This window comes from Neocloeon triangulifer, unplaced genomic scaffold, assembly GCF_031216515.1.
Source record: "Neocloeon triangulifer isolate White Clay Creek 2 clone unplaced genomic scaffold, ASM3121651v1 ptg000012l, whole genome shotgun sequence".
NCBI lineage: Eukaryota > Metazoa > Arthropoda > Insecta > Ephemeroptera > Baetidae > Neocloeon > Neocloeon triangulifer.
This window is the reverse complement of record NW_026775554.1, coordinates 13,317,318-13,344,197: the sequence shown is the minus strand read 5'-3', so window position 1 is coordinate 13,344,197 and position 26,880 is coordinate 13,317,318. Positions and strand designations below refer to the sequence as shown.

General features: G+C 37.0%; 1 protein-coding gene across 7 annotated transcripts; it reads left to right on the top strand.

Moving 5' to 3' along the window:
* The first annotated feature begins 4,100 nt into the window (after positions 1 to 4,100).
* On the top strand, positions 4,101 to 26,225 carry LOC132198444 (PDZ and LIM domain protein Zasp). Of its 7 annotated transcripts, none has more exons than XM_059622507.1 (18): positions 4,101 to 4,275; positions 15,075 to 15,226; positions 17,799 to 17,916; positions 17,969 to 18,028; positions 18,218 to 18,387; positions 18,440 to 18,663; positions 19,622 to 19,769; positions 19,838 to 19,923; positions 20,045 to 20,147; positions 20,435 to 20,573; positions 20,659 to 20,709; positions 21,375 to 21,486; positions 21,700 to 21,756; positions 24,537 to 24,696; positions 24,839 to 25,025; positions 25,081 to 25,201; positions 25,261 to 25,376; positions 25,446 to 26,225. In XM_059622507.1, the coding sequence occupies exons 1-18, from the start codon at positions 4,171 to 4,173 to the stop codon at positions 25,521 to 25,523; spliced, it is 2,187 nt and encodes a 728-aa protein (XP_059478490.1). In that variant the 5' UTR covers positions 4,101 to 4,170; the 3' UTR covers positions 25,524 to 26,225. The 7 variants fall into 7 exon arrangements, with proteins under 7 accessions (XP_059478490.1, XP_059478492.1, XP_059478486.1 ...); XM_059622508.1 differs by lacking the exon at positions 24,537 to 24,696 and adding an exon at positions 24,177 to 24,333 and having other exon boundaries at positions 4,103 to 4,275; XM_059622509.1 differs by lacking the exon at positions 21,700 to 21,756.
* The last annotated feature ends 655 nt before the right edge of the window (positions 26,226 to 26,880 follow it).

The window sequence follows — 26,880 nt, the reverse complement described above, 5'->3', positions numbered from 1 at the left end:
AATTTCCGCCCACACTGTGGTACCACAATTTTCGCCCACACTGTGGTACCACAACTTCTTCCCACACTGTGGTACCACAATTTTCGCCCACACTGTGGTACCACAACTTCCGCCCACACTGTGGTACCACAATTTCCGCCCACACTGTGGTACCACAATTTCCGCCCACACTGTGGTACCACAATTTTCGCCCACACTGTGGTACCACAATTTTCGCCCACACTGTGGTACCACAATTTCCGCCCACACTGTGGTACCACAATTTTCGCCCACACTGTGGTACCACAAATTCCGCCCACACTGTGGTACCACAATTTCCGCCCACACTGTGGTACCACAATTTCCGCCCACACTGTGGTACCACAATTTCCGCCCACACTGTGGTACCACAATTTTCGCCCACACTGTGGTACCACAAATTCCGCCCACACTGTGGTACCACAATTTTCGCCCACACTGTGGTACCACAATTTCCGCCCACACTGTGGTACCACAAATTCCGCCCACACTGTGGTACCACAATTTCCGCCCACACTGTGGTACCACAATTTCCGCCCACACTGTGGTACCACAATTTCCGCCCACACTGTGGTACCACAATTTTCGCCCACACTGTGGTACCACAAATTCCGCCCACACTGTGGTACCACAATTTTCGCCCACACTGTGGTACCACAATTTCCGCCCACACTGTGGTACCACAATTTCCGCCCACACTGTGGTACCACAATTTGCGCCCACACCTTATTCAAATAATTTTTTATACATTTTATTGAATTGAGTATATTAAAAATCATTTGAAATTTACTGTAAGCGCATATGCAATAATTAAATTAAATATAAATAAATATATATATTTATTTATCTTTATATATCTATATAAATATAAATATGGCTCAACTATTAAAATTGACGACGAATTAGAAATGGAAATGGATAGGCTGCGAAATAGAAGTCGTAATCGAAAAGGCGACGAAATAGACGAAATAGAATGGGTAAGCAAATGGAAAATGAATATAGAAATGGAAATAGAAACGAAAAAGCTTACAGAATTAGACCCCCAGATACCATCAATAAAATTTTTAAAGCAAAAATTTATTCCTCTTGAGGATTGTATTATTTTTCAATAAAATTTTTCCAAAATCGTATTAAATTTGTTTCATGGCGTAAGTCTCTGCATGAAAATATACGATTGAGCTATTTTCATGTAAGTATTCACTTAAAGTCGTACAGACTCGGCAACAAAAGCGGGCGATTTGCATCATTTCATTTGAGACACCGGCGGTGGAAATAAGGAAGTCTTTGTTACGTTCGTGAAAGAGAACGACCGCTCGCATAATGAATGGCGCCTTTGTGCTGCATTCACGCTGATTGCCGGCAGAAAGAATTTATAATATCATTCAATTATTATTGCACTTTTTTCTCAGCGAATAAGTGATTTCTTTCTTTCGCACAACACACATGGGCGTTTTGAACTGCAAAGTTTCTCAGCGTGCAAACACGTTCCTTATTTGGAATGCAGACTTTGTATGCAAATTAGATATTTACTAACAAGGCAATTTTTCACCTACCTGAAAGGGACGTGTGTCCTATTTTTTTGCGAAACTTTTGTGGAAGTATTACACATTTTTTTTTTACAATGCAACATGAATGTGATGAAGAATGGGATTTTTGGCTGATCAGAATTGAAATTTGATTCATTCTATGTGAGAAAGACAGTGACTATTTATTATTTACTTCTGGTATACTTTAATTTTTCATTAATTTATATTCTTATTTTATTATATTTGTCGTAAATTTATATTGGAAAGAATACTTAAAACATAAAATGATAATAAACTATCCCATTCAACCCAATTTTACCAATGTGAATAAAGGCTTGTGTTATTATGTATTACAGATTTGGAGATGATTTTTTTGAACCAATTATTATACAAAATTTAATTAAATTTAAAATTGGCAATCTGATTTTAAGTGATTTTCTTAGAGAGAATTAGAATTTTAAGGAGTTAATTCTCCTGATTTTCTAGCCGCAGCCAATAGAGAAAATTGACTCTTATCTAAAACTGGAACACATGGACATTGAATGTGAGCATTTTATAAATTTTCATTTAAATCAGTATAAATTATTTACTTTAGAAGCTCTCTGAATGCAAGACACAAATAAAAAGAAAGCTGCCAAAGAGCTTATTAATTCTGTTTGGCGTGTAATGAAAAAAAAAGATGAATAGTCACCTCTGCATGCAATAGCACTTACAAAAAAAAAACAATCCTTTTCTCAGAGAGCCATTCACACATCACAGACAGCAGCGCACATAATATTAAAATGCATAATATGTTTTATTCCCTTGAAAATATTATCGCAGAATGGCTGAAAATTAAAAGTCCTGCCATCGGATAAAAACACACTCAAGTGATTTTCGTGAGAACATTATTGAACAAAGTGCATAGCCGACGGTGCGCGACTCAAATGGATTTGAGAGAGACTGCCTAACTTAAAAGTACCTTCCCTGTTTGACCACTTTCACTGCTGCGCCACGAGTGAGCAGCGGTTGCTGACGAGACAGGGGTGGTTGACCCCACACATCAGCGGTGCTCGCAGACACCAACTTCCTGTAGCAAAAAAACTTGTCCTGCGGGCTTCGTGAAAATGACTGGAGCGATTTCCCACATGATATATGGGTTCAAGTCAGAAGGGCAACCAAACTTGTTCGCATATCAAACTCACTTTATTAGTTTTCTACTCCAAAGAAAATAAGTTCAAATTAAGTTTTGCAGAAGCGCAATTTAAAATGCAAGCAAAGTTTTTAATGTTACTAATTAAATATTTAACCAATCAGAATATTCCATAGAAATCAATTTTAAATGTAGCTTTGTAAGTAACAATTAAAATAATTATTCCATTAAATGGGGAAAATTTTTAACACCTCCCCCCCCCCCACCCATCAGAATGTGATGAAGGGTACAATTAAAACTTGAAAACATTTGTATAAAAACAAAAAATGAATTATATTTGCTAAATTTGGCAATTTAACATTTAACACTAGTTTAGCTCCAACATAATAAGCTGAAAGAAAAAGTAAAAAAAAATACTCATCTACAAAAGCAAGAGTGCAATTTAGAAAAAGAAAATTCTGAAAGCGGCTTTCCTGCGTCTTCTTCCACATTATTCTATAATCTGTGAATTATGATAATTTTTCGAGTAGTTATTCATGTCCTTTTTCGTTTCAGCAGAGACTTTTTAAAGTGGCGTCTGGAAAGTAGGAATTAATTGCAATTTTCCTTTTCAGTCGCAAGACTTAAGTGGGTATTTTAGCTCCCAACTGGAGGTGCTACTTTAAGTCGAAATGTTATGCGATGGTGCTTGATATGTCATCAACAAAAACTTCCTATGTTAACATAAGGACAAGATTTAAAAGAAAGAGACGAGATTGCAAATTAGCAAATGTCATTGACCCAACAGTTTTTTAATGAAATAATTAAGATGATATTTTATCATTAATTAAAAAGGAGCAAAAAAAAAAGAAAAAAATGTTTCTGTTTTTTAAAATAAAAATACCTTAGCTAAATTCTTAGTTATTTTGATTTCAGGGAGGGAGGCAGTGAAATACAGGATAATTGGTAAGTTTTCCAAACTGGTTCCGAAGAAAATGAAGTTGCTCTAAAAGTAATTTTAGCGTTCATCTGTGTGAGTTTTTAAAAACTTATCCTTCAATGTTGAAAAAAGATTATATATTAAATAGAAAGCAAGTTAAAGTCCGTAGGATTTTTGTGTTTATAAAATTATAACACATTGTATTATATGTGCTAAATTAAATTCAATGTTGTAAACCAATTATTTTATCAAAAGCAACCGTGCTTTTAAATTTTCATCTTATATTGATTTATACCAAATTTTTAGGTCCATGGCTTCTACCGAAGGGTCAAATCAACAGTTGGAAATATGAGGCTCGGGGAAAGAGTTCGTGGTTCGCCATCTGTTCGCCGGGGCCGCGACTAAGAAGCCATCGGGAGCCGAGTGGCGGTGAATTCAAGAAGAAACGCATGCGCCCGGCGGATGGCGGTGCCGGTGTTGCGGCGGTGTGCGCACGGAGGCGCCGAGAGCGGTGCTCTCGGACGGACACAGTCGTCGTGCACGGCGCATTCGGCCCCACGTTCGCCGCTTCGAGGATGGCCCAGCTTATGACAGTCAAGCTCGCCCGCTTTGACGGGTCACCCTGGGGGTTCCGCCTCCAGGGGGGCATCGACTTCGCCCAACCCCTTTGCATCCAGAAGGTAGGCAACCACCCAAAATACTAGCAAATCGCAATCGCACTTTCCATTTTTGTCTTTTTTGGACTATTTTTACATTTAGGGGCGGTTTTCGGCACAAAAGAGAATCGGTCTTTGAATTTTTTGCCAGTTCATCAACGGAATTTCAATTTCACATGAAAATTAAAATTATTTAATCTGAAATTTACTGGCATATTTTGAAAATAAAATTTAAAGGTCGCATTTTATCACTTTTATCTATTTAAGCTCTAACCACAGCCTCCTTTCCCAAACTCAACTTCCTGCTTAGAATTGTTTTCATAAAACGTAAAAACCCTCATTTTTCTGGAAAACCAATACTTTGAGTTTTGATAAGGTAAATTTCGAAATTAAGAGCTTGTTATTGCAATCAACTAATGATTAATTCGAGATCAATTGAGTTAAGATAAGTGACGTCATTTCAACTTATTTAACGGTGCAAATATTCAGATACAATATTTTATTCTGGTTACCAGAAAGAATTCTCACTTCTTTTCTTTCAGTTAAACTCACATTTGCAGCCAAGACAGCTCATCCGCTGTTTACTTTTTCTCCAGTGACTAAAGAGTTGAGCATTTCCAGAGTCCAAACTGCTGTGCGTACACGCGCTCTCGTCTCCGATTACGTCGGACGTGCACTTTATTTCAAAGTTGAATCTCAGTCAGTGAGTGCAGAACAAATCAGAGCCTTGTCACGTTTCTCTCTCGAAGCAGAAGTATAAAAAATAAAATTAATCTGGGAATGTTTATACAGGGTATTGGACTACGAAGGCTGGCAGCCAATTGATTGACTGATTTATTTATTACGATTTGAAAGCTCTAATGAGCAAAAAGTGTTTTTCTAATAGGAGAAGAAGTAGTGCTGCTTTTGCAATTGCAGCTAAAGCTAGGGATTAAGACGTGGAGGTGGATTTTCTTTTCTGCGTTATTTGCTCTCTGCCATGTCTTTATCGCAGATAATCAGATTAAACTTGAGAGGCAGAATGAGTTGGCCTGATTTCTTCTTACTTATTTGTCATGCATTTAAAAGTTAATAACAAATGCAGTATATCTGTGATTACGCTGATTACCTTAAAGATAAAGAATTATTTATTTTATGCGGAAAAAATTTTATAAAATCATAATTTTTTAAATATTAAGGAGAACCAAATTATTAACTTTTCAGGCGATTCGTTTTTTTTTTTAATTATTATTGTTAATTTTACATTGAAAAATTTTTAATTAAAATAAGTACGTATTTTTTCAGTGATTTTTCTTAATTTTCATTAAAAACTGAAAGTGGACCAATGGGTGGCGGTGTCTGGTCCCAATATTTTCGCCGTCCGTCGCGCTCTTGTTCAAGCGGGTCGGCGTTCTATAAAACCTCTAAATTTAGAACCGCACACACTGGAGGTTATTTTTGAAAAAGGCTTTCATCTTGTACACAAAACTATCGAGTTTCGACGCCACCTTCTCTGCCGCGCGCTGCTCCTCCTTTGAATTCTGGTACTTAACTATAAGCGCTCTTGAAATCTTATTTGCATTGCTGATTACGCTTCTGCTCATTTCGCATTTTAAGGTCGGATAGAATTACAATGAGATGGGACAAATAGGCACTCCCTAAAATCTTGCCAACTCCTCTCATTTTCATTTGAGAAATTTTAAAATAAAGCAATTCTGCATTCCGAGTTGATAAAAAGAATCAAAGGAAGACAGAAATTACGCCTGAAATGAAATGTGACAACCATTATTTTGAATTGCTCCTGTCGGGAACGACGGCAATTATTTTTGTTCCAATCAAAATTTCTGCGTGCAAGCTGCGCGCGTTTTCGCGATTTTTTTGCCAAGAGTGGAAATGTCATTAAACTGTGCCGCCGCGACGTCGCGGAAAGGACAAACAAGAGGCAGTGAAATATTTTTCGCCAACTTTTCTTGCCATTCCAGTTGCACTTAACTTGATGTACGAGCGCAATTTATGGTCAAATCTGGCTGCAAGAATGCCGCACTATTAAACTCCAGACGGGATGACGAGCGACACAACAAAACTGTTGTGGATAAAAGAGACACTCGCGCAATTGTCCCAGGCGGCGTGGTGTGAAAGAAAAAAGAAACACGCGGTTTTATCACGACTTTGTTGCGGGAGTTGAAAGAAACTTGATAAGCACGATCTCTTATTTAGTACAGTGTAGAGTTTTTTTAGTTGCATTATTATTATTATTAATTAGTATTATTAATTAGTATTATTAAAATATATATTTTTACAAAACAACGTTCTATAAATTATTGAACTTTTAGATTGAAAGACTGAGATTATGACTAAGGTTTTCAACTCGAAGACTTAAAAGCATAAAATAATTCATGTTATTATATATATTTTAAATAAAAATTAAAAAATTGACTGATTTTGTACATTAGTTGTTATTGCACTATAATAAATTAAATTAATATTTTTTAAATAAAAATCTTAAAATGAGAGGCAAAGCAGAAAATATATGATTTTGTTTAAATTAAAATGCACATACAATTATTTGCCTGGTTAAAATACGTCCTCACTTTCTATCTTGCTTTGTGACAAGTGACTTAAGCATATTCACCATTCTAAACATCTACTTTTACAAGAAGGGTAAGAAACCTTTCAAAAGTAGCCCATTCATACGCGGGACAGTCATGCACAGACCGATTTGCAGGATTACCCACTGCTGTGAGTCATGTTATTATATTTATTGGATTTTTTACACTTCCTTATCATTATTATTTTTACTCGGTGTGGCCGCCGAGAGAGGAAATTCCTCTAATCGCTAATCACGCCGTACGGAATTTCCTGCGGCAACAGCTGCTGGAACAACCTGTTTGACCAAATTCCACGATACGCGGCTTATTTTATTACTCCACTGTTTGTATGGATGCGAGAGAGCATAAAGATTTTTTAAGCGGAATGGAGCCACCCACGGAGGAGGGTCACGTGCCTCTTTGCATTTTTTTGGAAGGCTTCCTTTTGTCCCGTGAAACAGGTTGAATGACATCAGAGAAAAGGAATAAAAGGATTATTTTGTACGATGAGACAATATCGCTACCTTGGTACGCCGCCTTATTGTCATAATTACTGACGCAATACGCAACGCGGAAACATCAAAGTAAAGTTTCATTTTTTCAACACCTGCAAATTAAACATAAAAATGAACAAGTAAATAATAAAAGCGGCACAAGGTGCAAGCTAATTATGCTTTATATATTTTTTTAATCAAAACAAAATATTTAATTTAAGCAAAAATCATTACTTGAAATATAATATTCAAATTAAAGTAGTTCGCTCCACGCTTAAAACCCAGCATGTAATCAGAATTTTAATCGGTGTAATATTTATTATATTGCTGACATTATTTGAAATTTTAGATTATAACACCTAAAGAGAAAGTGAGAGAGAGGAAACAAAACATGAAGAATTCAATTAATTTTAAATTAAAAAGAAAAACTTAATAAATTTGTTTTAATTTAATGAATAAAATGAACAATATTTTATAAAAATTTGATTGTATTTTCTTTTAATGAAAATTCAAAACAACAATAAAATAAATTAAAACAAGAAAAAAAATATTTTTTTCTTTTTTCAAAAAACATTAACTTTCAGATACTTTTTAACTTTAACTTATATTAAGTAAATGCTCCGCTATGGTACAGCTAGCAGTAGCAGTGAAGCCAGAATATTTTATAAAAACCGATAACACGGGAGGTCACAATTAAGGGTCCACTGGGCCGGTGAATTAACATAAGCAAATTTCTTAAAAAGGAAAATCTTAAATTTATATTTTCAGGGAGGTTTTTAATACCCAAAACCCAATTTGGTTACATCAAATTAATCAAAATTCGACCAGATTGCCAAATTGCGACTGATAATTAAAGAAACTCGATTTCTGCCAAACCAGGAGGTTGTTTCTAGAAATTATGAATTCGTGTTACGACCCTCGGAGCGTAAAATCTCCAAAATAAGGAAGCGAATTATTTTTCGAGCATCAACCCAGCGCAGTAATTATCCTCACATATCCATAAAACGACCATAATCCGCTGTAATTGCATAGGTGGAAAGGACTTGAATACATTCCGGCTGCTTGGTCATTCCGCTCGGAGAAACTTTATATTTATTCAGCGGCAGCGAGACGAGCGTTTATTTGAAAAATCATGTGGGACGTCGGCTGATGGCATTCCACGGTCGTGATTCAATAAATTTACTTACGCACGCTCGTACCATTAATTTTCTTTATTTTTTTTCGCCACTAAGTGAAAAAGTCCCCGCTCTTTGAAGTCTGGTGGACGGAACTAGCTTTCTCATAAATCGCTTGATTATTCACGCAAATCGCGCACTGGGCTGGTCAATTAAGTCACCAGCAGTGTCTCCGAGACTTATTTATTGGCCGATATTTACATTAGAAAACGCGACGTCTCGCCCTGGATACTCGTGCGTTGGTGACAGAAAAGATGTTCCAGGCACCCTCAAATAAGTGCAAAAGAATGCCAAGCGTTTGCCATTATTATGTATATCTTGATTTTTCTTTACAAATACAGTAGCTTAGCTCACACTATTTGAATGATCTTAGCAGTGACTGAAGAACTAAATTATCATTGATTAGTGATGCACAATTATTAGAATGTAAAATTTCTTAATCAATCAAATAATACAAAGAAATCCAATTTAAAAGTGATTTTAAATAAAATTAATTTTAATAACTGATTTGTATTCTTGAGGTGGAGCAATCAATAAATTTATTTAATATTTTTATTTAATATTTCTACTTAATAAATTATAAAATTCTTTTTAATGCTATTGATAGGGATGCAAAAAAAATTAATAAAATTTAATTTTAACAAATGAAATTTTAATAAAATTAATACAAAAAATTTAATACGTGTAATACGTTAAGATATTTCATAAGAATTTATAAATATAATACAATTTTAAACTAACAAACATTTTGTCTTTAAAAAATACCCACACTGGAATTAAGATCAAAAAATAAGGTACGTTGGCCGCCACTTCATTCATGCGACTGGGCCAGTGAATAAACTCTGAAAAATCGCACGGTCCAACAAATGGTGCATGCACGGCTTGAGTGTCTTTGGCGTGCGTCCAGGAATGCAGGTGAAAAAAACTTATATTCCAAATGGAAGTATATTTGCCGCGATGAAAAGGACGCCGCCGGGGGTCGAAAATAGTCTCGCGTCCAGAAATACAGGTGATTTGTCCAAAGGCGCGAGGGTGACAAAAATACGAAGGAGCTTTTTTTTTAACGCACAGAGATGAAAATTCACGTGGCCCTTCCACATGAAACGGCCTCAACGCGTGTGAGAAAACTGGCTGTGCATGAACGGAAATTCGATGCTGCGATAAAAATGCCATTTGAAATCAATACTTGGGATTTTCTGATGGACGAATTCAGTCTGCAGTGGAAGGAATGTCGAGAATATTTTATTTAGAGGGCAAAACCGGATTATATTTTCATCTAAAATAAATTTTAAATTTTTCGTAACTTAAAAGACCTGCATTTTAAAATAGATCAGATTCTAATTTACTTTTGATAAATAATTTAATATTTTTCTTTGTTTACATAAAATTCATGAAAAAATTTAAGTTTTGCCAAATTGCATCAGGTGGCTGATATTTGAAACAACTTTCGTCATTTTGAACAAGGAACCCCTTTTAAAATTACCGATGGAGCCTGTCTGAAGTGTGCGCATTTAAATTTTTTATGTGCGTTTGAGTGGGGGAGTGCGTGTTAAATATATTTCTTCTTTAACTATACACGAGACCACTTTTAAAGCCAGACAAATTTGAAAGATCAAACCAGTGATAGGTGCATCCGGCAGTTTCCTCTTCCCCTCCTGTCACATTCACTTCACCCTTGTGAGAAAATGTGCTCTAATTGTTTCGGCATGAAAATAAGTGAAGAACAATTTGTAAATCTTGATTATTTTTAAAAACCTGAAGACTGAAAAAATGAATGTAATTTACAAAAATTTAAAAATTCATAAATTTTTAAAAATACAACTTTAAACATAAGTTTAATGAAAGTCGGTTGCTGAATGTTTTTATATATTTACGCTTGACTGGTTATCCACTTTTTGCGTTTTCTCTGCTGGTTAGCGAGAAAATAACAAGATTCGTCGAGCAATTACCATCTCGAAAAGTTGTTCGATGCGTGCGTTACACACGCATACATTTATTTTTATATCCAAGTGCGATCGGAACGTGCGTCCAGCGGGGGGAGCAGCAGCCTCTCTCGAATGGGTCAGTGTCCCAGCACAACTGTCTCTCTTCGACTCTTTTACTCTCTCGCACGCGTGTGCATCGCGTGCGTTATGCTAACAAGAATGTTAATCCTCAGTTGTGTGGGCGCCTATAATTTAATTTTACACGTATTGTGCTCGGAGAAAATTATGGGCTCGCGACGTGGAATGCGCGCAGGATTTTTATTATATGTCTCTGCGCGTGTAATAATATTATAATTGAAACTGGTTAGCGAGCAAGCCAGACCGTTCACACGTTTGATATGCATTTATTTTATTGGCACGTTCGCGACAAAACGAGACAGCGCGCACCAGGCAATTTGTTTTGTTTATTTAAAGTGTTGCACTTTGAGAGCAGCACTTTTATTTATTCATGAGACTGTCTTTATGTTATGGGATTAAACTTATATATGTGCGAGAGTGGAAGAATAATATTTATTCACTCTGGAGAGTCTTGAGCTCCGATTTCCCAATTACTGCGCAAGCTTTTTTTTACTAATGTGACGTCTGGAAAACTAGATGTTTTCAATTAAATTTTTCAAATTTTTTTTGTGGTAATAACGTGCCAAAATAAAAATTGGATGACTAAAATTTTCATCATGTTTTGATTTTTGAGCACTTTTGAGGAAAAAAACATGAATTGAAAAATATTAGGCCTGGAAATTTTGATTTCGAAAATAGTTGTTCCAAACAAAATAAAAAATACTAATAAAGACAAAATAATATGCCTTTTGAAAGTAAAATCTACGTTTTAGAATCACAAAAATATTTGAGTAAATAAAAAACCTCTAAATTCAGAAAATTGCCTAAAAATGCCTGGTGATATAAATAAAAATTATTTCAACCTGAATAAGTTTCACCTATAAACAGCAAGAAACACATAATTTAGATATCAGAAAAAAATTATCCTTTTCTCACCTTTTTTTACTTAAAATCTTCTAATATTTGTCCATATTATATTTCCATTGAATATATTTAACTAAATAAGTGCCTATTTCGCCCTTAAAAATCACTTTTTTCTCCCAAGTGTAGCCACTTTAATCCTATATTATCCTTTTTTTAAATTAACACTTGATACCTTCTTTCGGTTATACTTTCAATAACAAAAACGTTCAATTTTATATTTTGAAACTTGCTAAGTGAATTCATTTTAAATAAATATTTCTACACATGTCATTATTTCACTTATTTACACAATGTTTTTTTATTATCTTAGAATTTGAGTGGCATAAAAACAGAATATTTGTGGCCAAATAGAAGAATTCAGCGGAAAATTTCTTAATTACACTCTTTCCCAGCATTTTACTTTCTTTTATTATATTTCACGCTTCATTTCTCCGAGGACAATTAAAACGCAAATTAACTAGTTGAAAACAATAAATTATGGCAGTGGGAATTGCCTGTAATTAGCATCCTGCGTCAAAAGCCCCGAAGCCGCAAGGCGGCCACCGCAGCTGACCTCAACACATCCGCGGCAGGAAATAAGAATATAGCACCAGTAGGGAATTTTTTGTAAGCAACTTCTCGGAACGAAATTACAGCTCACGAAATGAATTTAAATAAATGTGAATGAGTTCGCCGAGGCGCGAGATCGGGATTTGGAGCACGTCATTTAAGTAGATGTTTAATATATATTCTTGAAATAGACACCACGTGGTCCGAAATGTACGGCCGAGAACGAAAATGCGTCACTGCCGGCGGCACACACCGAATGCTGGCTGTACATATTCACTCTCTAGAGTTAGATTTTTTGCGCCCCCGTGTAATATGTGTGCCACTGCATAACGCTGAAACTTGAGAAGTCCAACGCCGACGACTCGCTACGTAACCAACCAGCAGCGTCGTTGATGCAAAACACATCACGGACTGCAGAGATTAACAGAAAAGGAAAAAAAAACTCATTTTATATAATAAAATGAAAAAAAAATTAATTAGCTCTGTTATGATTATGAGTTCAATTTTATTATTCAATCAACTCAATTGATAAATTTTGAAAAACTATATTTTTTAAAATTTGGTAAAATGTAAAATGTTAACTAAAATTTGTGTAACCTGAATAAATTTAATACCCCAATATCAACTTCCACTTCGCAAAAGCATTAAATAATTTATTTCATGTGTATATTTTAATATTAATGTATAATTGTACGTACAGGGAATATTTATAAATTAAATTAAACATAAAAGAGAACCTTTTAGAAAAATGCTGCCTTAAAATTTAGAAAAAAAAATAAAGTAAAGAAACATGATATAAATATATACAGTGAGTACCAATTTTATCAACTTGAAAAGTAGTTGCATTCTTTTGTTTAGAAAATGAACTGATTGTTATTGAAAAAGACAATGTTATGGCAATTAAAATTCACTTTCGGCGCAACTCTCCATACACAAATCCCCATAGCTTCCTATACAATATGTTCCAGATCGTAAAACCTGCGTGTTTCGGCGGCACTCAAGAAGCATTTTTAATGGTTCATAAAATTAGTTTTATAAGAGAAACAGACACATAGGCGCTTGCGGTGGAGTACCGACAACTCTTCTTGCACTCGACAGAGAATTTCTATTTCGAGAGACACCAATGGGGAGCATTTTGAGCGATGTCGACACTGCGATGACATCACTTGGACTGCAAAAGACGCCCAAGGTGCTGCTGCTGACTGCGTGATTTTTTCATAAGGGGATTTGTCGCACACGATGAATGGACAAGAGCGAGTCTTGTGTTTGCGTCGCAAAAAAATATATGTAACGCGGAGGCAGCTTATCTCTGTCGATATTGCAGCAGGATGTGCGCCGACGGCTTTTATTTTCCCTGCGCTAATTGACTGTGCACGGTTCAATATATTGAATGACAAATGGTTTCTCTCTCGTGAATTACGCATGAGCATCCGACTGGTTATTTTGAATCACTTTATTGCCAATGCAGCTTGTTGACCCACCCAAGGACAATGTGGTGGAGTTCAAATGATAAATAATGACTTTTCTTGAAACCGCAACAAATTGAAGGATTCAACTGATTTTTAGTTGCTTTTGAAAATTCCTTGAATTATTGATTATATTATTAAATAAATAAGTATATCTAATATTTATTGCATCTCGTTCTCTACAATAACCGGATTTTCAAGTAAGTAGTTACTTCCAATAATAGCTACGTTTGATGAAGTGAAAAAAATTGATCAAAAACACTGAAACAAACTTAGCTACATAAATTCATGAATTTATTAATTAAAAGAATTTATCATCCAGTTTGATCTACTTTGTAATAATTTGAACATATTATGACTTATGAAGTTTGCCCATTCTAAATTTATATTGAAACAAAATACTATGCCTTATTTTATTTTGATCGAATACAATGAGACTGAATTAAATAAGTTTGTTAAATTCACAGCAAACCTTTTTTTGAAAGATAAGAAGATATTGAGAATTTAAAAAATATATAGAGAAGTACAAAAATTAAACGATGCAAAAATAAAATTTGGTTCTACATAAATTATATTTTTTTTTTTATAAAAAGGCCAAATTAAAAACGCAATCCTTTTCTCTATGATCAGCGAAGTAAGAGATTATTTTAAGGGCACTGATGATTTTATGAGAGACGCTGTCCGATAAGGGAAATCGATTACGCAGAAAAAAGTCTGGCACCGCACCTCTGACAAACACACCGGTTTCCAAACAGAGGATAAGCCAAACCGAGAAATTGCGCCAAAGCGCCCCATTTGACTTAATTAACTGAGAGTTGTTTGCGAGCGGCAATTATTCGAGAGCATCCGCTTTGGTCTCTCCGAGTTGCATCAGGCGACAAACTTGAACCGCAATTAAAGTGCATTACAACGCGATGCGGTAATTTTTTGCTCGTTTCTTGAGATGGCCTCTTTTCTCCTTCCTCGTCGGAGGACAGAAAATAAAACAGCGGAAAGCTTTTTGCGTAAATTAGCTTTCATTTGTGAGTCACTTGTTCAACGGGTCAAAAGTCGCGGAAGAGTTAGGTGGTCTGTGAAGTAACGAGCATGTCACGTTGATTTAAACGATACACCTTTGAAGCACCAACAGAAAAAAGCCGAGATAACATAAACTGGAAATTAACAGGAAAATCGGTTTTTATGAAGTTTAAAAAAATTGAACTTAAATTTCTTGAAGATTTAATTAAAATTTTTTTGCTCTATTGTGCTTAATTTCTGTAGATAAAGTGACGTGGAGGCAATTAAATTTTAATTTGTTTCCCACCCACATGCACAAGGTCATTGTTGCGCACAATCAAAATTCAGATACGGCACGGAAAGTTGACTAACTCGCATTATCAAAAACGACCCACTTTCCGGCGCAACTTTGAACTTTCGCTTTTATATATTCCGTCGCCTCATTCGAGTTTGAAATGAAGTCGAGTAGCGTGAGAGGCACAATTCTCGTGGAATTTGAATTCCCAGACCATGAACCGAAAACGAATTCTTTTTACTTCAGACAATATGTTTGTCTATGCCAAATTGATAATAAAACGGGTACTCACTCTGCTCCTGTGGGATGTTGCAGGTCAATGGGGGCAGCCCTGCTGAGACTGCGGGACTGCAGGCTGGAGACGCCATCATCAAGGTGAACAACACCGACGTCTTCAACCTGAGACACAAAGAGGCGCAAGATGTCATTGTCAAAGCTGGCAACAGTTTCGAAATATCTATTCATAGGTAAAGAATTTTGGAAATAGTAAATTAAAAAATATAATTATCCAGACTTTGATTCGCGTTGTGAAGTAAAATCGAAAAACAAGCAATAATCGTTAGTTGAAACCTTGGAGATTGATATAATTAATAAAGACATTTATTAAAGACAAGTCGCTTCAAGATTGCAAACATGCAATCAATAATTTATTTTTTACAATTTACATGTGCAAGCCAAGACAAGCTAAAATTATTTCTGAACATTCACTAAGACGGTGCAATTTAATTTTCATTCCACTTCGCCTGCACTTCGCATTTGCCATCACTATTTTACATTTTTTTATCGTGATAATAGTTAATTTTGAAAATGGTATCCATGAACTGCATTTCTGGTAATAAATGTTCATTATCAAAGTTCAGTTTATTCATTGCAGGAGTGTCATAGAATTAAAGATCAGTTTCAGATATTTTGTAATGCTGATTTCCTATAAATTTAAGGCAACTTTCATTCTCTGTGAGCTAAATTTCCTTCAGTGACTTAGAGATTTTCCTGCGCCAAATCGTAGAACAGCCTTGACTTTATGTACTTAGATAATTAATTAAAAAAATTCAATTTATCAAAAATGATCCATACAGAGAGGAGATAAAAACAAAAACAGTTAAGCTCATGCTGACATACTATTATAATAATAATGTAATCTGCAGTATTTATAATTTTAAAGATTAAATTCAAAATTTTCAAAACGGAAAAATTTAACATTAGATCAAGGCAGTTTTTAAAAATATATTAAACCATTAAATGAACAAATCAAAAATAAATAATGATAAATTTCAATAAAAATCATGAATATTTATTAATTTTTTTTTTATCAAAAATAATATTATGTTTTAAATATAAATTTTTTATTTTTTGTTGCTAAAGTTCATTTTGGAAAGTGCGTGAAGGTTTTTTCAGCGTTTGTTCGGACTCGCACTTGACGGCGGTAATGAGGGCTGGGTGCGTGGTTGTTGGTTCAATCGGGGGTACGCGGTGGCTTGCGGGAAAAGGTGGGTCTCGCGGCTATTTGCAGAGCCTTGGCTGCGGTCCACTCTTTCTGCACACGGCCCGGCGAAATGTACAGTCGACTGCCTCTCGGCCCGAGCAAATCCGCTCTAGACTGATGGGCAGAAATATTATCACAGACGCCTCGCGAGCACCCACAGGCGCTATAATTTTATCTAATCCGCCCACCGAATTCGCCGGCTAATCCGATTTGAGCGAGAAAAATTCTCGGACGCGTTGAAATTTGACTCTGCTCTAAGAAAAAAAATATGACGCCTGCCTTGAATAAGAAGAAGTAAAATTTTCAATATAAGATTGTGTTTATAAACAAATTAAAAATATCTTTTCTTCTTGTTGTTAATAATAATAATAATATTTTTTTTTTAATATCTTCGATCATCTGAAATTTGGCAAGCGTAAAAATTGAAGAGTTACTTCCTCCACCTGCCAGTCGTTCCCGATTTAATTTGACATTCAAAGTAGCACTTCGAGTGTTGAGGCGAACGGCGCAAACTCGATTTCAAAAGCAAAAACTTTTGCTTCTGCTTCTTCTCGCTCGACTCTCAAACGTCTCAACATTGTGGCCGTACTTTGAAAATAGCCACCACGTAATCGCCGCGCGATCCAAAGACTCGAGAGCAAAAACAATTTGCTCCTCTTTCTTTTTATTTTGCGCGATGTCTCTTTTTCACGCTCGCTCCGATCCCGCACAAAACGCCGAGAAAGCACCCTTCGGCCCCAACACCCTGCATTCCGAACAAAAATACATCGACCTGCCTCCGATTTTGAACTGGAGGGTAAAAATACCCCGGGTGCATTTTTCGGATTGTTGTTCAAAGCAGCGCCGCCGTTTGATTAAATCATTTGGCCTCTGCCGCTTCTATTGTTTGTTTTCTCACCGCAGCTCTCACCTATTTCTGTTGTACCGCGCTGGGCCCGAAAATCGACGCCCCCGATCATTTTCTTCCACTAACATACCTTCTCCATTCAAAAATAACCCTGTGTTTGTTTGCGGTGTAAATGGACAGCTTGCAGAACGCCAGTAATTTTGCAAAATTATAATGGGCGGCCATAAATAACAGAGACTAAAAAAGCTCCACCCGCTCTAATACTAACTGAAAAATGATCCTAACAGCCAAAATTGAAATAATATTTTCGTCACAAGAAAAAAAAAACAGCTTTCTTTGATTGAAAAATGACATTTTTAAAACTATTTTAATGGTTGCTGATATTTGTCATTAAAGTGGTATAATTAAATTAATTATGTGGCAAAAATGCAATCACGTTAAGCTTGATAAAATTGTCTTTTTTTATTTCATAATAAAAGTATACCCTAGAAATTTATTAGATAGTACTTTTTTCTCATTCTGTTGATTAAAGAACATAATTTCTTATGATTTCTGGAATTTTTTTACATAAAAAAAACCTAATTTCAAAAGTATCAAAACTGTTTAGTTCTTATATAGTTTTATCTTGAGCCGAAGAAAAAGTCTTGTTGATTTAAATCAATATAGTGCCGTCAAAATTATATTTTAATGTCCACATTATTTTTTGCAGAGGAGGTGCTTCAACATGGAAACCACAAATCACACCTGTGGGTGCCCTCCCAAAGCCAGCCCCCCTCAACAACAATGTAGCGCCAGTCACAAAAACTTCCCTTGCAGTCAACAAACCCGTAAGTTTGCATTTTCCTTTTTTTCCGGTGAAAAATTAAATAAAATTTCTAGGAGGCTGCCCCCATTGGAAGTGGACACAACAATCTTGCAAAGCCTTTCGGAGCCCCTCAAGTAAGATAAAATTCTTCTTCTTTTTACTGAGCAACCCTTTCTTTGAACGCGGCCAGTAAAAAATATATTTTAAACAAAAAGAGATTAGCGCCAATTAGTGTCGACAAAGTTGCCGTGCCAACTGCTTTAACTTTCCCTGTAGTGCGTGGCAGACATAAATTAATTTGAATTTCAACTGGGATGTTACAGCTGAATGGTAACAGCATCACCAGCAGCAGCATCACCAGCACCAGTCAAGTGGACACTGTCAAGTCGATCACCAGCAAGCAATACAACACACCTGTTGGTCTGTACAGCGAAGAGAACATCGCTGAGACCCTGTCGGCACAAGCTGAGGTGCTGGCCAGCGGAGTCCTTGGGTAATTTATTTTTACTTGAAAAATGAGACGAGCAAAAAAATAAAAATTGCAGAGTGAACTTCAAGAAAAACGAGCGCAAATACGAGCCGAACAACAGCGAGGTGCTGCGAATGGTGCAGGAAGTGGACCAAGAACCCAGAGACGCTGCCGACCCAGAAGGTAAATTGGCCGAGTTTGAGTACAAGGAAAACCTGAGGAATATCAGGAATGGTGCCTTTCAGTCAGGCACTTTTAAAAGGCTGCAGGCCGCACTTGACGAAGAGTGCCATCCAAAAGGTACGTATCACATTCAGCGGTGGAGATTTATGTCTTGGGGGTCTTTCAAGCACATCATCAAATGCAGCATCACTTTCTTTATCAAGATTTCAATTATTCTTGAATGTTAGGATGTTGATTTTGAAGTCATCTCTATTTAAGTTAAAAGGAAGACAGGAAAGACAGTAATCTTTAGACTAGAGAATTCATTAGATTTGGACAGTCTTAATTAAAAAATTATTTAATGCAGATTAAGATAAAAATGTTAAATAACAGAAAATTTTTTAATAAAAAAATCAAGATATTCAAATGTTTAAATTATATTTGAATAATTAAAATAAGCAAAAAAGTTTAAAATTGGTAAATAGTTTTTCTTAAAAAAGTTTTACACAAAGTAGAAATATTCATTTCAAATCATTTTATGTATGTGATGTCGGAGGAACAATTTCAAAAAAAATTCTGTCTAAATTTGGTATTTGGGTTTATTCTCAAGATACTCCCAATATTCCTCGCCAGTCACCATTTTTGAAAATAAAATAGGGCTAGAACAAAAAGACAATATATGCAAGTGCAAGTTCAGTCAAAGGGAACCTGAGGTGAAGGTCAGAGAATCATCGCGGTTTGAAATCATTTTTAGAGATTGCATGACAATTTTTAAGTAGATTAGCCACATTAATGCATGTTGTAAATAAACCATACAAAACATGAAAAACATAATTTTAAACATATTGAAGATGAAAAACATTTTTTGCTAAATTCCGTATTAATATTTTCATTAAACTCAACCAACGAACAATTAACACAATCACAGCTTAACCTTGCTTATCTAGATTTCATTTTATTTTAAACAGGCTTGTCGAGCAAAATTAATCATCTTGATATAAAATTAGCTTGCATACTCACTTCAAAAATTTCTTATGGGATTTATCAATCAGTGATCTAACTTGGGGCTTGGATTTTTTTTCGTTTGTTAATTCAGATCCCGCGTTCGCCCCCAATTCAAGTCTCCGAAAAGTAACGGCCCCCGAGACACGACCCGCCCCACAGGCCAACAACACCCCATCCAACAATAAGACACAGCTGCCTCCCGGACAGAACATTTGCTCTGAGTGCGAACGATTGATTGTGTAAGTGCTCTTTAGTAGTTGACGAGAGACACGCGATTGAGAATTGGCTCCTTTCTTATTCCTTTTAGAGGTGTGTTTGTCAGAATCAAGGAGAGGAACCTGCACGTTGATTGTTTCAAGTGCAACACCTGCGGCGCGTCGCTCAAGAATATCGGTGAGTGCAGCCCTATAAATATTTTCCCTGTGAACCGTTTTGAGTTATGATTTTTTCTTTTCAATTTTGACGATTTCAACAGAAGTGGAGGTGATTTTTAAATTATAATTCTCTCCATCAGGCTACTTCAACATTGGTACAAAGTTGTACTGCGATGTTCACGCGAAAATGGCCGCCAGGAAAAATCCACCTGGCCCGAATTTGGAGCCTGTCGCCGTTCAACCGTAAGTGGGAAAAATTCATTTAGGCAAAGGTAGGCAAGCCGCAAGACTTCTATGTCAAGCAGGTTGCCTATTTCAAACTCTGCAGGCGCTTTTTATTTTCAACGAAAAATGATCCTAAATTAAATTTAAATAACTTTCTTTATCATCTTGTCAAATTTGAAATTTCGGATTGACAAAAAAATTGAAAAATAGCTCAAAAGATATTTTCTTTTTGTACTACAAAAAAATTTGAATATAAATAAATAATAATTTTTGGTGCTGAAAAATAACTATTTTTTTCATTTCAGTGGCCAGTTCCCACCTGCAGGAGCCATTCCTGCCCACGTGGCCGCTGCTGCCAACTTGCAGTCACCGGTGCCTCTGGCCAACCCTCCAGCACCTCTCAATCAGCCCAATTCTGCAGTCAACGCTCCACTGCCCTTCCATGTAAGTTTGTTTTATTTTTAGAAAATCTTTTTCCTTCACGAAAATCATGGACTCACCAAGATCATTGCACAAATAATTCTTGCAGACACCACGTAAAGGCACATCTCACGTGAGCGCACCTCGCACCTACGTTCAGGTACAACCTGAGTACTCGAGTGGAAATAATGCGCGTTCATTGATAATTAAACTGAGATTTAGTTTTCTTTCTTCTGCTTATTCTATTACTATTTCCAGCTTACACTTTCTGTAGATAGGTTAATTCATCTCAAAATTGAGCTTAATTAATGGTGAGATTAATTTTCGACAGCTGTAATTTTGGAAACTACTGACTGCTTCTTAAGATTGTTTTTAGTTAAAAGCACAAAGTAGATATCTTCATTCTTATTATTTCAGTATAAACTTATATTAATTACGCAAAAAAAATTAATGAAATACCATTGGAATTTAAATAAAGTCCGTAATTTTTATTTTATATAAGAAAGGAAGTCATATTGCTAACCCAAGATAAATAAAAAGTGATGAAGTTTTCTAATAATAAAAATTAAACTCGATAAACAAATTCAGCTTCTTTTAAAATAAAATATTTAAATAATTGAACACTTTTTAATGATGCGTTAAACAAACATAAATCATCATCCGTGAACACTATACAGCAAACCTTTAAGCATGAAAGCTACATCAATTTACAACTTAATATGCTTATACATTTTCAAGTACGCAGTGCATACTTTAACAAAAAGTTTAAAATTCCATAAATTGTTGGAGCATGAATAATTAACACAGCACAAACAAAATTTACAGGGGCCAACTCCGCCTTCATCGGCGCCGGTTCAACAAGCTCCTGCGCCCAAGCCATTCTTCTCGCCACCGCCCCCGACCGTTAGCAGTGCCCACATGAACAAGCCTATCGGAGGTGAGTTTTTTTTATCAAGCATGGATTGCAAGAGGCATATAAAAATGTTTCAAACCCCTGAGAAATTAACTGCATTCTCGCGCAACCAAACTTTTTGTCACTCGACACTTATTATGCATCTCGCATTATTCCCCATGACTGTTTTTCATTTCCTCGATGTGCGGTACATTCTCTCGTATATACATGTTGCACGCATTTCATTTTCTTTGTCAGGTGGTTACCGACCATATTATTCAACTTTCAATCGTGCTGTACACTCCAAAGCGACAGGTAACACACAGAGAATTCTACACTATTTTTGAAAGATTTTTGCACTTTTTGAAGCTTCAAGTAAAAATTCAGGCCAATTACATTTGAACCTTAAATGAACACGGTGTTTTCCCCCACCGCACTGAGTTTCGAGTTTTCGTTTCTGTGGGTCGTTGAGTGCGGTTTTTCTTGCTGTTCAAGCGATCTACTGCTAAAACTCTAAAATTCTCTTCGATCTAGCTTACAATTTCGTGTGGCCTCCTAAAAATCCCGATGAAGACCAAGACCCCCTTCTTTCCGGACCTACCGCTACCCCAATATACTTGGAATCCATGAAAACGCTCCCTAGACCTCCTTCGCTATTGAAAAAATCCCAAAGCTCAGGAGACGTCTCTGAAAAACCTACCCCCAAATTTGGTCCCGTAAAAGCTCCGCAGGGCCCTGGTTTTCAGCCCGTCGACCAAGGCCCACCTGTTTATCTTCAGCCAATCTTTTCGGCTCCACGCTCATTCACCCCCATGACTTATGCATTGACCACTGCTCCTGACCAACCCTATCACATGTCGAATATACCTGATCCCGCTAAAAATAAAGGCACAACTAATTTGAAACAAAAAGTTATTTTGCCAGAATTTGGTCCCACTTTTGACACAATCCCTCAACCCTACTTGCACCAAGAATTTTCTTCAAGACCCATTCAGCATGTTCAACCCCCTCAGTTGAAAGCAAAAGTCAAGTCACTGTAAAAAAGTCACGTTATTCTACGGATGGTTTTTAAATTAATTAAGAAACTCAATTGGCCTGAATTTAAAAAGCTGCACCCAGTTTCAAGTAGATTTTATTATTTAAAACAAAAAACACACACGCGAATTAAGAAGTAACAACACATCCAAACATCACTTTTGAGAGCTGCTACTCATATTTACTGCGTTCAGCCTAGCAAACCTGAGGACTCGAAGATTTGATTTGCTTTGTTAAACTGCGAATCTCCTCTTGAGTCAATTTCTCAATTAAATGTTAGCTGCTTCCAGTTTTATGTTTCTGAAAATTCTGGTGGTCGAAACAGAACACTCAATATGTGTCCCTTTATCTTTTCTTTCGTTTCAGAATACAAATCCTTTAACCTGTCTCCTCGTCCATTCTCTCTTTGCCTGGAGTAGCTCTCAAAAGTCATCACGCTTCATCTCTAGCCTTTAAATTTTGAGTTTTTGCACGTCTGCAAAATGTTTGTGTATATTAATCGTATCATAAAATAACAATAACACCTCAGTTTTTTTACAATTTTCAGGAGATTTTTTAAGGATTTTTCAAACCTAAAAATACTATTGGCAGATATTTTCAGAAAGAAACCAAAACACGATTTTTTTACAAAGCCAACAAACTATTTTTAATATTCAGTAACTATATGTCGCAATAGCGCTTTACTAATTTAAAATTTGCTTCTCTCTTTCTCCTACCTCTTAACTTCTCGCTGCTACTAATTGTAAAATCGCTTTCTGCGGTCTTTTAACCTTTAATAAAACAAGGCCAAAAGTTTTCGTGGCCTCCTCAAAAACCCGAGGATTTGGATCCTATGCTCACCGGCCCAACAGCCTGCCCTATCTACATTAACCCTCTCGAGCCTACCCCTCTGGAGCGCCCACCACCTCCTCCGCAACCTACTGGTCCCGTTAAGCCTGTGCTAGTGGCACCTGTCAAGCCACCCAAATCGATCACTCCTGTGCCCATTGAGAAAGGCCCTCCAGTTTACCTCCAACCTGAATTTAACCAGAGACCCGTTTCTCCCATGGTGTTTGCGCTGACCACTGCTCCCGCCCAGCCCTACAACCTGAGGGCCAGCCCTCTGACCGTGAACCAGAACAAGGGAACTGCCTCCGTAAGAGGCCAACAAACCGTTTTGCCCAACTTCCAACCCTCTTTCGACGCTCCACCGCAACCCTTCCAACCTCAGCAGTTCCCCATCAAGCCTATCCAACCTGTTCAGCCACCCCACCCAGTGGCAGCACCTGTGCCTAAACCAGCTCCTCCTCCACCTCAGGTTGTAGCTCAGCCCCCACCGCCTCCACCCCAGCCTGTAGTTCAGCCCCCACCTCTTCCACCCCAGCCCGTTTTCTCACCCCCTGCGTTCGCGCCCGCTCCTCCTCAACCCCAAATCGTTGCACCGAAACCTCAACTGCCAAGTTTGCAAGCTGTTGCTGCCCCTCAGGCCAGACCCATATCCCCCCTGCCACCTTTGGCTACGATTCCCGTAAAACAAACCTTCCCACCCCCGGCTCCTGTGAATATGCCAAGGCCGACCTCCCCTCTGCCTCAGCTCACCTCAATTCCCGCCAAGCAAACCTTCCCTCCGCCGGCACCGCTGTTGAACCTGAGCAAAACCCTGTCCTCCGCGGTGGCTGCTGCGGCTGCCCAACCTCCAGTTTCTGAACCTGACCCATCAGGATTTGGCGGCGCACCCCCTGCTAACAACGCCGGCAACGCCAAGGGTGGCAGTCTCGCTGGAACGACAGCTCCGCGCCGAGGAAGGGGCGTCCTGAGTGCACCAGTCGCTGCTGGAGGCCGCGTTCCTCTCTGCGGTCACTGCTCCGGTCAAATCAGGTCGGCGGCATGGAGTGCTGCATGATCAAAATTAATTTGAGATGCATTTATTTTAGTCATCATTTTATACTATCTCGTGTTGTATCATTTGCCAGCGCATGAAGCAGTTTATTTATTTATGAGTCCAACCAATCAATTTATTCCAGCATGCCGTTGACTCAGTAATGCATTTTATTCGTTTGTTTGCATGATTTGTCCGCCAGAAACCAAAGAGCCTGAGGCCAATCTGGCCAATAAAGTGCAAAACCTGGGAAACGGTGTTACTCTTACAAGTAATGCCGAGCCCCAAATCACAAAACTGAGAGACGACGTTTCGAAGAAGGAATACCCTGTTTGTATAACGTGCTCCAAAGAAATAACAAGGTACTAATTCTAAAATTATATCACCCATACAAGCATCTATCAGCCTGCGCAATTTTCATCTAATCCATTCACGTTTCTAACCAGCTAACTGATTTAAATCGGAAATCCAAGAAAACTAATCTTTTTAAATTCAAATATTCAGAGGTCCTTTCATCACCGCCATGGGAAAAACTTGGTGCCCTGACCACTTCATCTGCGTCAACGCTCAGTGTCAGCGCCCACTTCAGGACTGCGGTTTCGTTGAGGAGAAGGGTGACCTTTATTGCGAGTTCTGCTTTGAACAGTTCCTTGCTCCGGCGTGTGATAAGTGTCGCAAGAAGATCAAGGGGGTAATAAAACCAAGGCTGATTCACTTATAAACCGCTAAATTTCTATTTCAAACAGGATTGCTTGAACGCGATTGGCAAGCACTTCCATCCTGAATGCTTTAACTGCGCATACTGCGGCAAACTTTTTGGTAACAGCCCATTCTTCTTGGAGGACGGTCTTCCTTACTGTGAGGGAGGTTAGTATAAATAAATACAGGGATAGAAAATTTGAGACTCTCGTTGCATTTTTTTCCAGACTGGAATGAGCTGTTCACTACAAAATGTTTCGCCTGTGGTTTCCCGATTGAGGCCGGAGACCGTTGGGTCGAGGCCCTGAACAACAATTACCACAGCCAATGCTTCAATTGCACAGTAAGTTAGGAAAATATGATTCATTAATTTTTACACGAATTATTAATTCTTGATATTAAACCTTTTCAGTCTTGCAAGAAGAACCTAGAGGGCCAGAGTTTCTTTGCTAAGCAGGGACGTCCTTTCTGCAAGGCCCACGCGCGCTAATTTGCACACGCATCCAAGAGGAGAAAAGCCTTGCATTATTGTTAAAGTATTTGAAGAAAAATCACATCGTCCACGTTTACTTAATTTTATTATCAACTTAGGATTAAAATTTTACTTTTAAAAGTAGATAACTACTCACTACAAAAAGAAAAGGACTCAAATGTGCAGATTTACTGACTGAGGCCTGCTGCCAAAATTCGGTGCAGGATTTGCGCATCCAGGCTGTGGTGCCTCTGCACGTTTGACCCGACTATGGTTGTTCTAAGTCTTTTAAAAAAAGTGTGCTTCCACTTCTGTGCGATTTTCTGTATTTCTAATCAAATCGAGTGCCTTATAATTACAAAAAAGTTATAACGATCGTTTAAAATGTATTAACATCAAGAGGGATTCTCTGTCCGTGCAAAATTTACACAACTATCGTAATCAAGAGCTACATTTTAGCACAGAAAGTCGTCAATAAAATGTAAAAATAAGTAAGTGTAATCGAGTGTATATTTCATCTTTAGTCAAGTTGCGGTCTGTTACCATAATTTAATATTTGTAAAAAAGGAATTTGTTGCTTTCATAAAAAATGTAACTTTTCAATTATCACGAAGTTCAGTTGTCTGTTACACAGTCTTAATCGAAAATGGAGTGTTTAGACAAAACGAATGCAAAAATAAAATGCTTGTCATTAATAGAATAAAAATTACTTGTCGATAATCGTTCAAATTTCATTTGCTTACCACCCCTTTCAATTCAAATTCAAAAAGGAGGAACATATTTAGAAGCTACTATTTGGAGAAAAGGAAATTGGAAGTTTAAAAGCAATGTCTGCGCAAAAATAGCAGCAAACTCTCGTGCCTCTCATCAGAGTCTGGGAGCGTGTGAATCAGAGGGAGTGAATTCCTGTCCGTCTATTTTAGGGCGGCGCCGCCCCTAACATTGGAACGCGAAAGTTGCCAAAAATGCTGCTTGAGTCACAACAAAGGAGGCGGTCTGTGAAAGAGCAAGCAGCACCCAAGAGCCTTTGTTGTGCAACTTGATGCACACAGAGCAGCACAGGCTCACAAGGCTGCACTTTAAATAGATTTTCTTACAGCATTGGCGGCGGAATTTTGAGTTATAAAATAGTCCTGTTTACATAACTATAAAACGAGCAAAAATTTTCATTCGAATACATTGGTGCAAATTTTAAAAAAAAAAAGTTTAATATTTAATAAAGAGCAATGAAACAAAAAGAAAAATGTAACTTTTCCAATGATATTGTAACAAAAAGTCAAAGAAATATTTAACCTACGAATTTTATGTTAGGAGCCAGACTGTTTAATTTATTTTACAATTGATCCAAAATGAAATTCTAAATTAAAATTCATTA

What these genes read in the sequence shown, in the direction of transcription:
- LOC132198444 (XM_059622503.1), top strand. Translation starts at nt 4,171, where the DNA reads ATGGCCCAGCTTATGACAGTCAAGCTCGCCCGCTTTGACGGGTCACCC. An exon ending in TTCGAAATATCTATTCATAG is followed by an intron (nt 15,227 to 17,798) that starts GTAAAGAATTTT and finishes TATTTTTTGCAG; the next exon opens with AGGAGGTGCTTCAACATGGA. An exon ending in CCCTTGCAGTCAACAAACCC is followed by an intron (nt 17,917 to 17,968) that starts GTAAGTTTGCAT and finishes TAAAATTTCTAG; the next exon opens with GAGGCTGCCCCCATTGGAAG.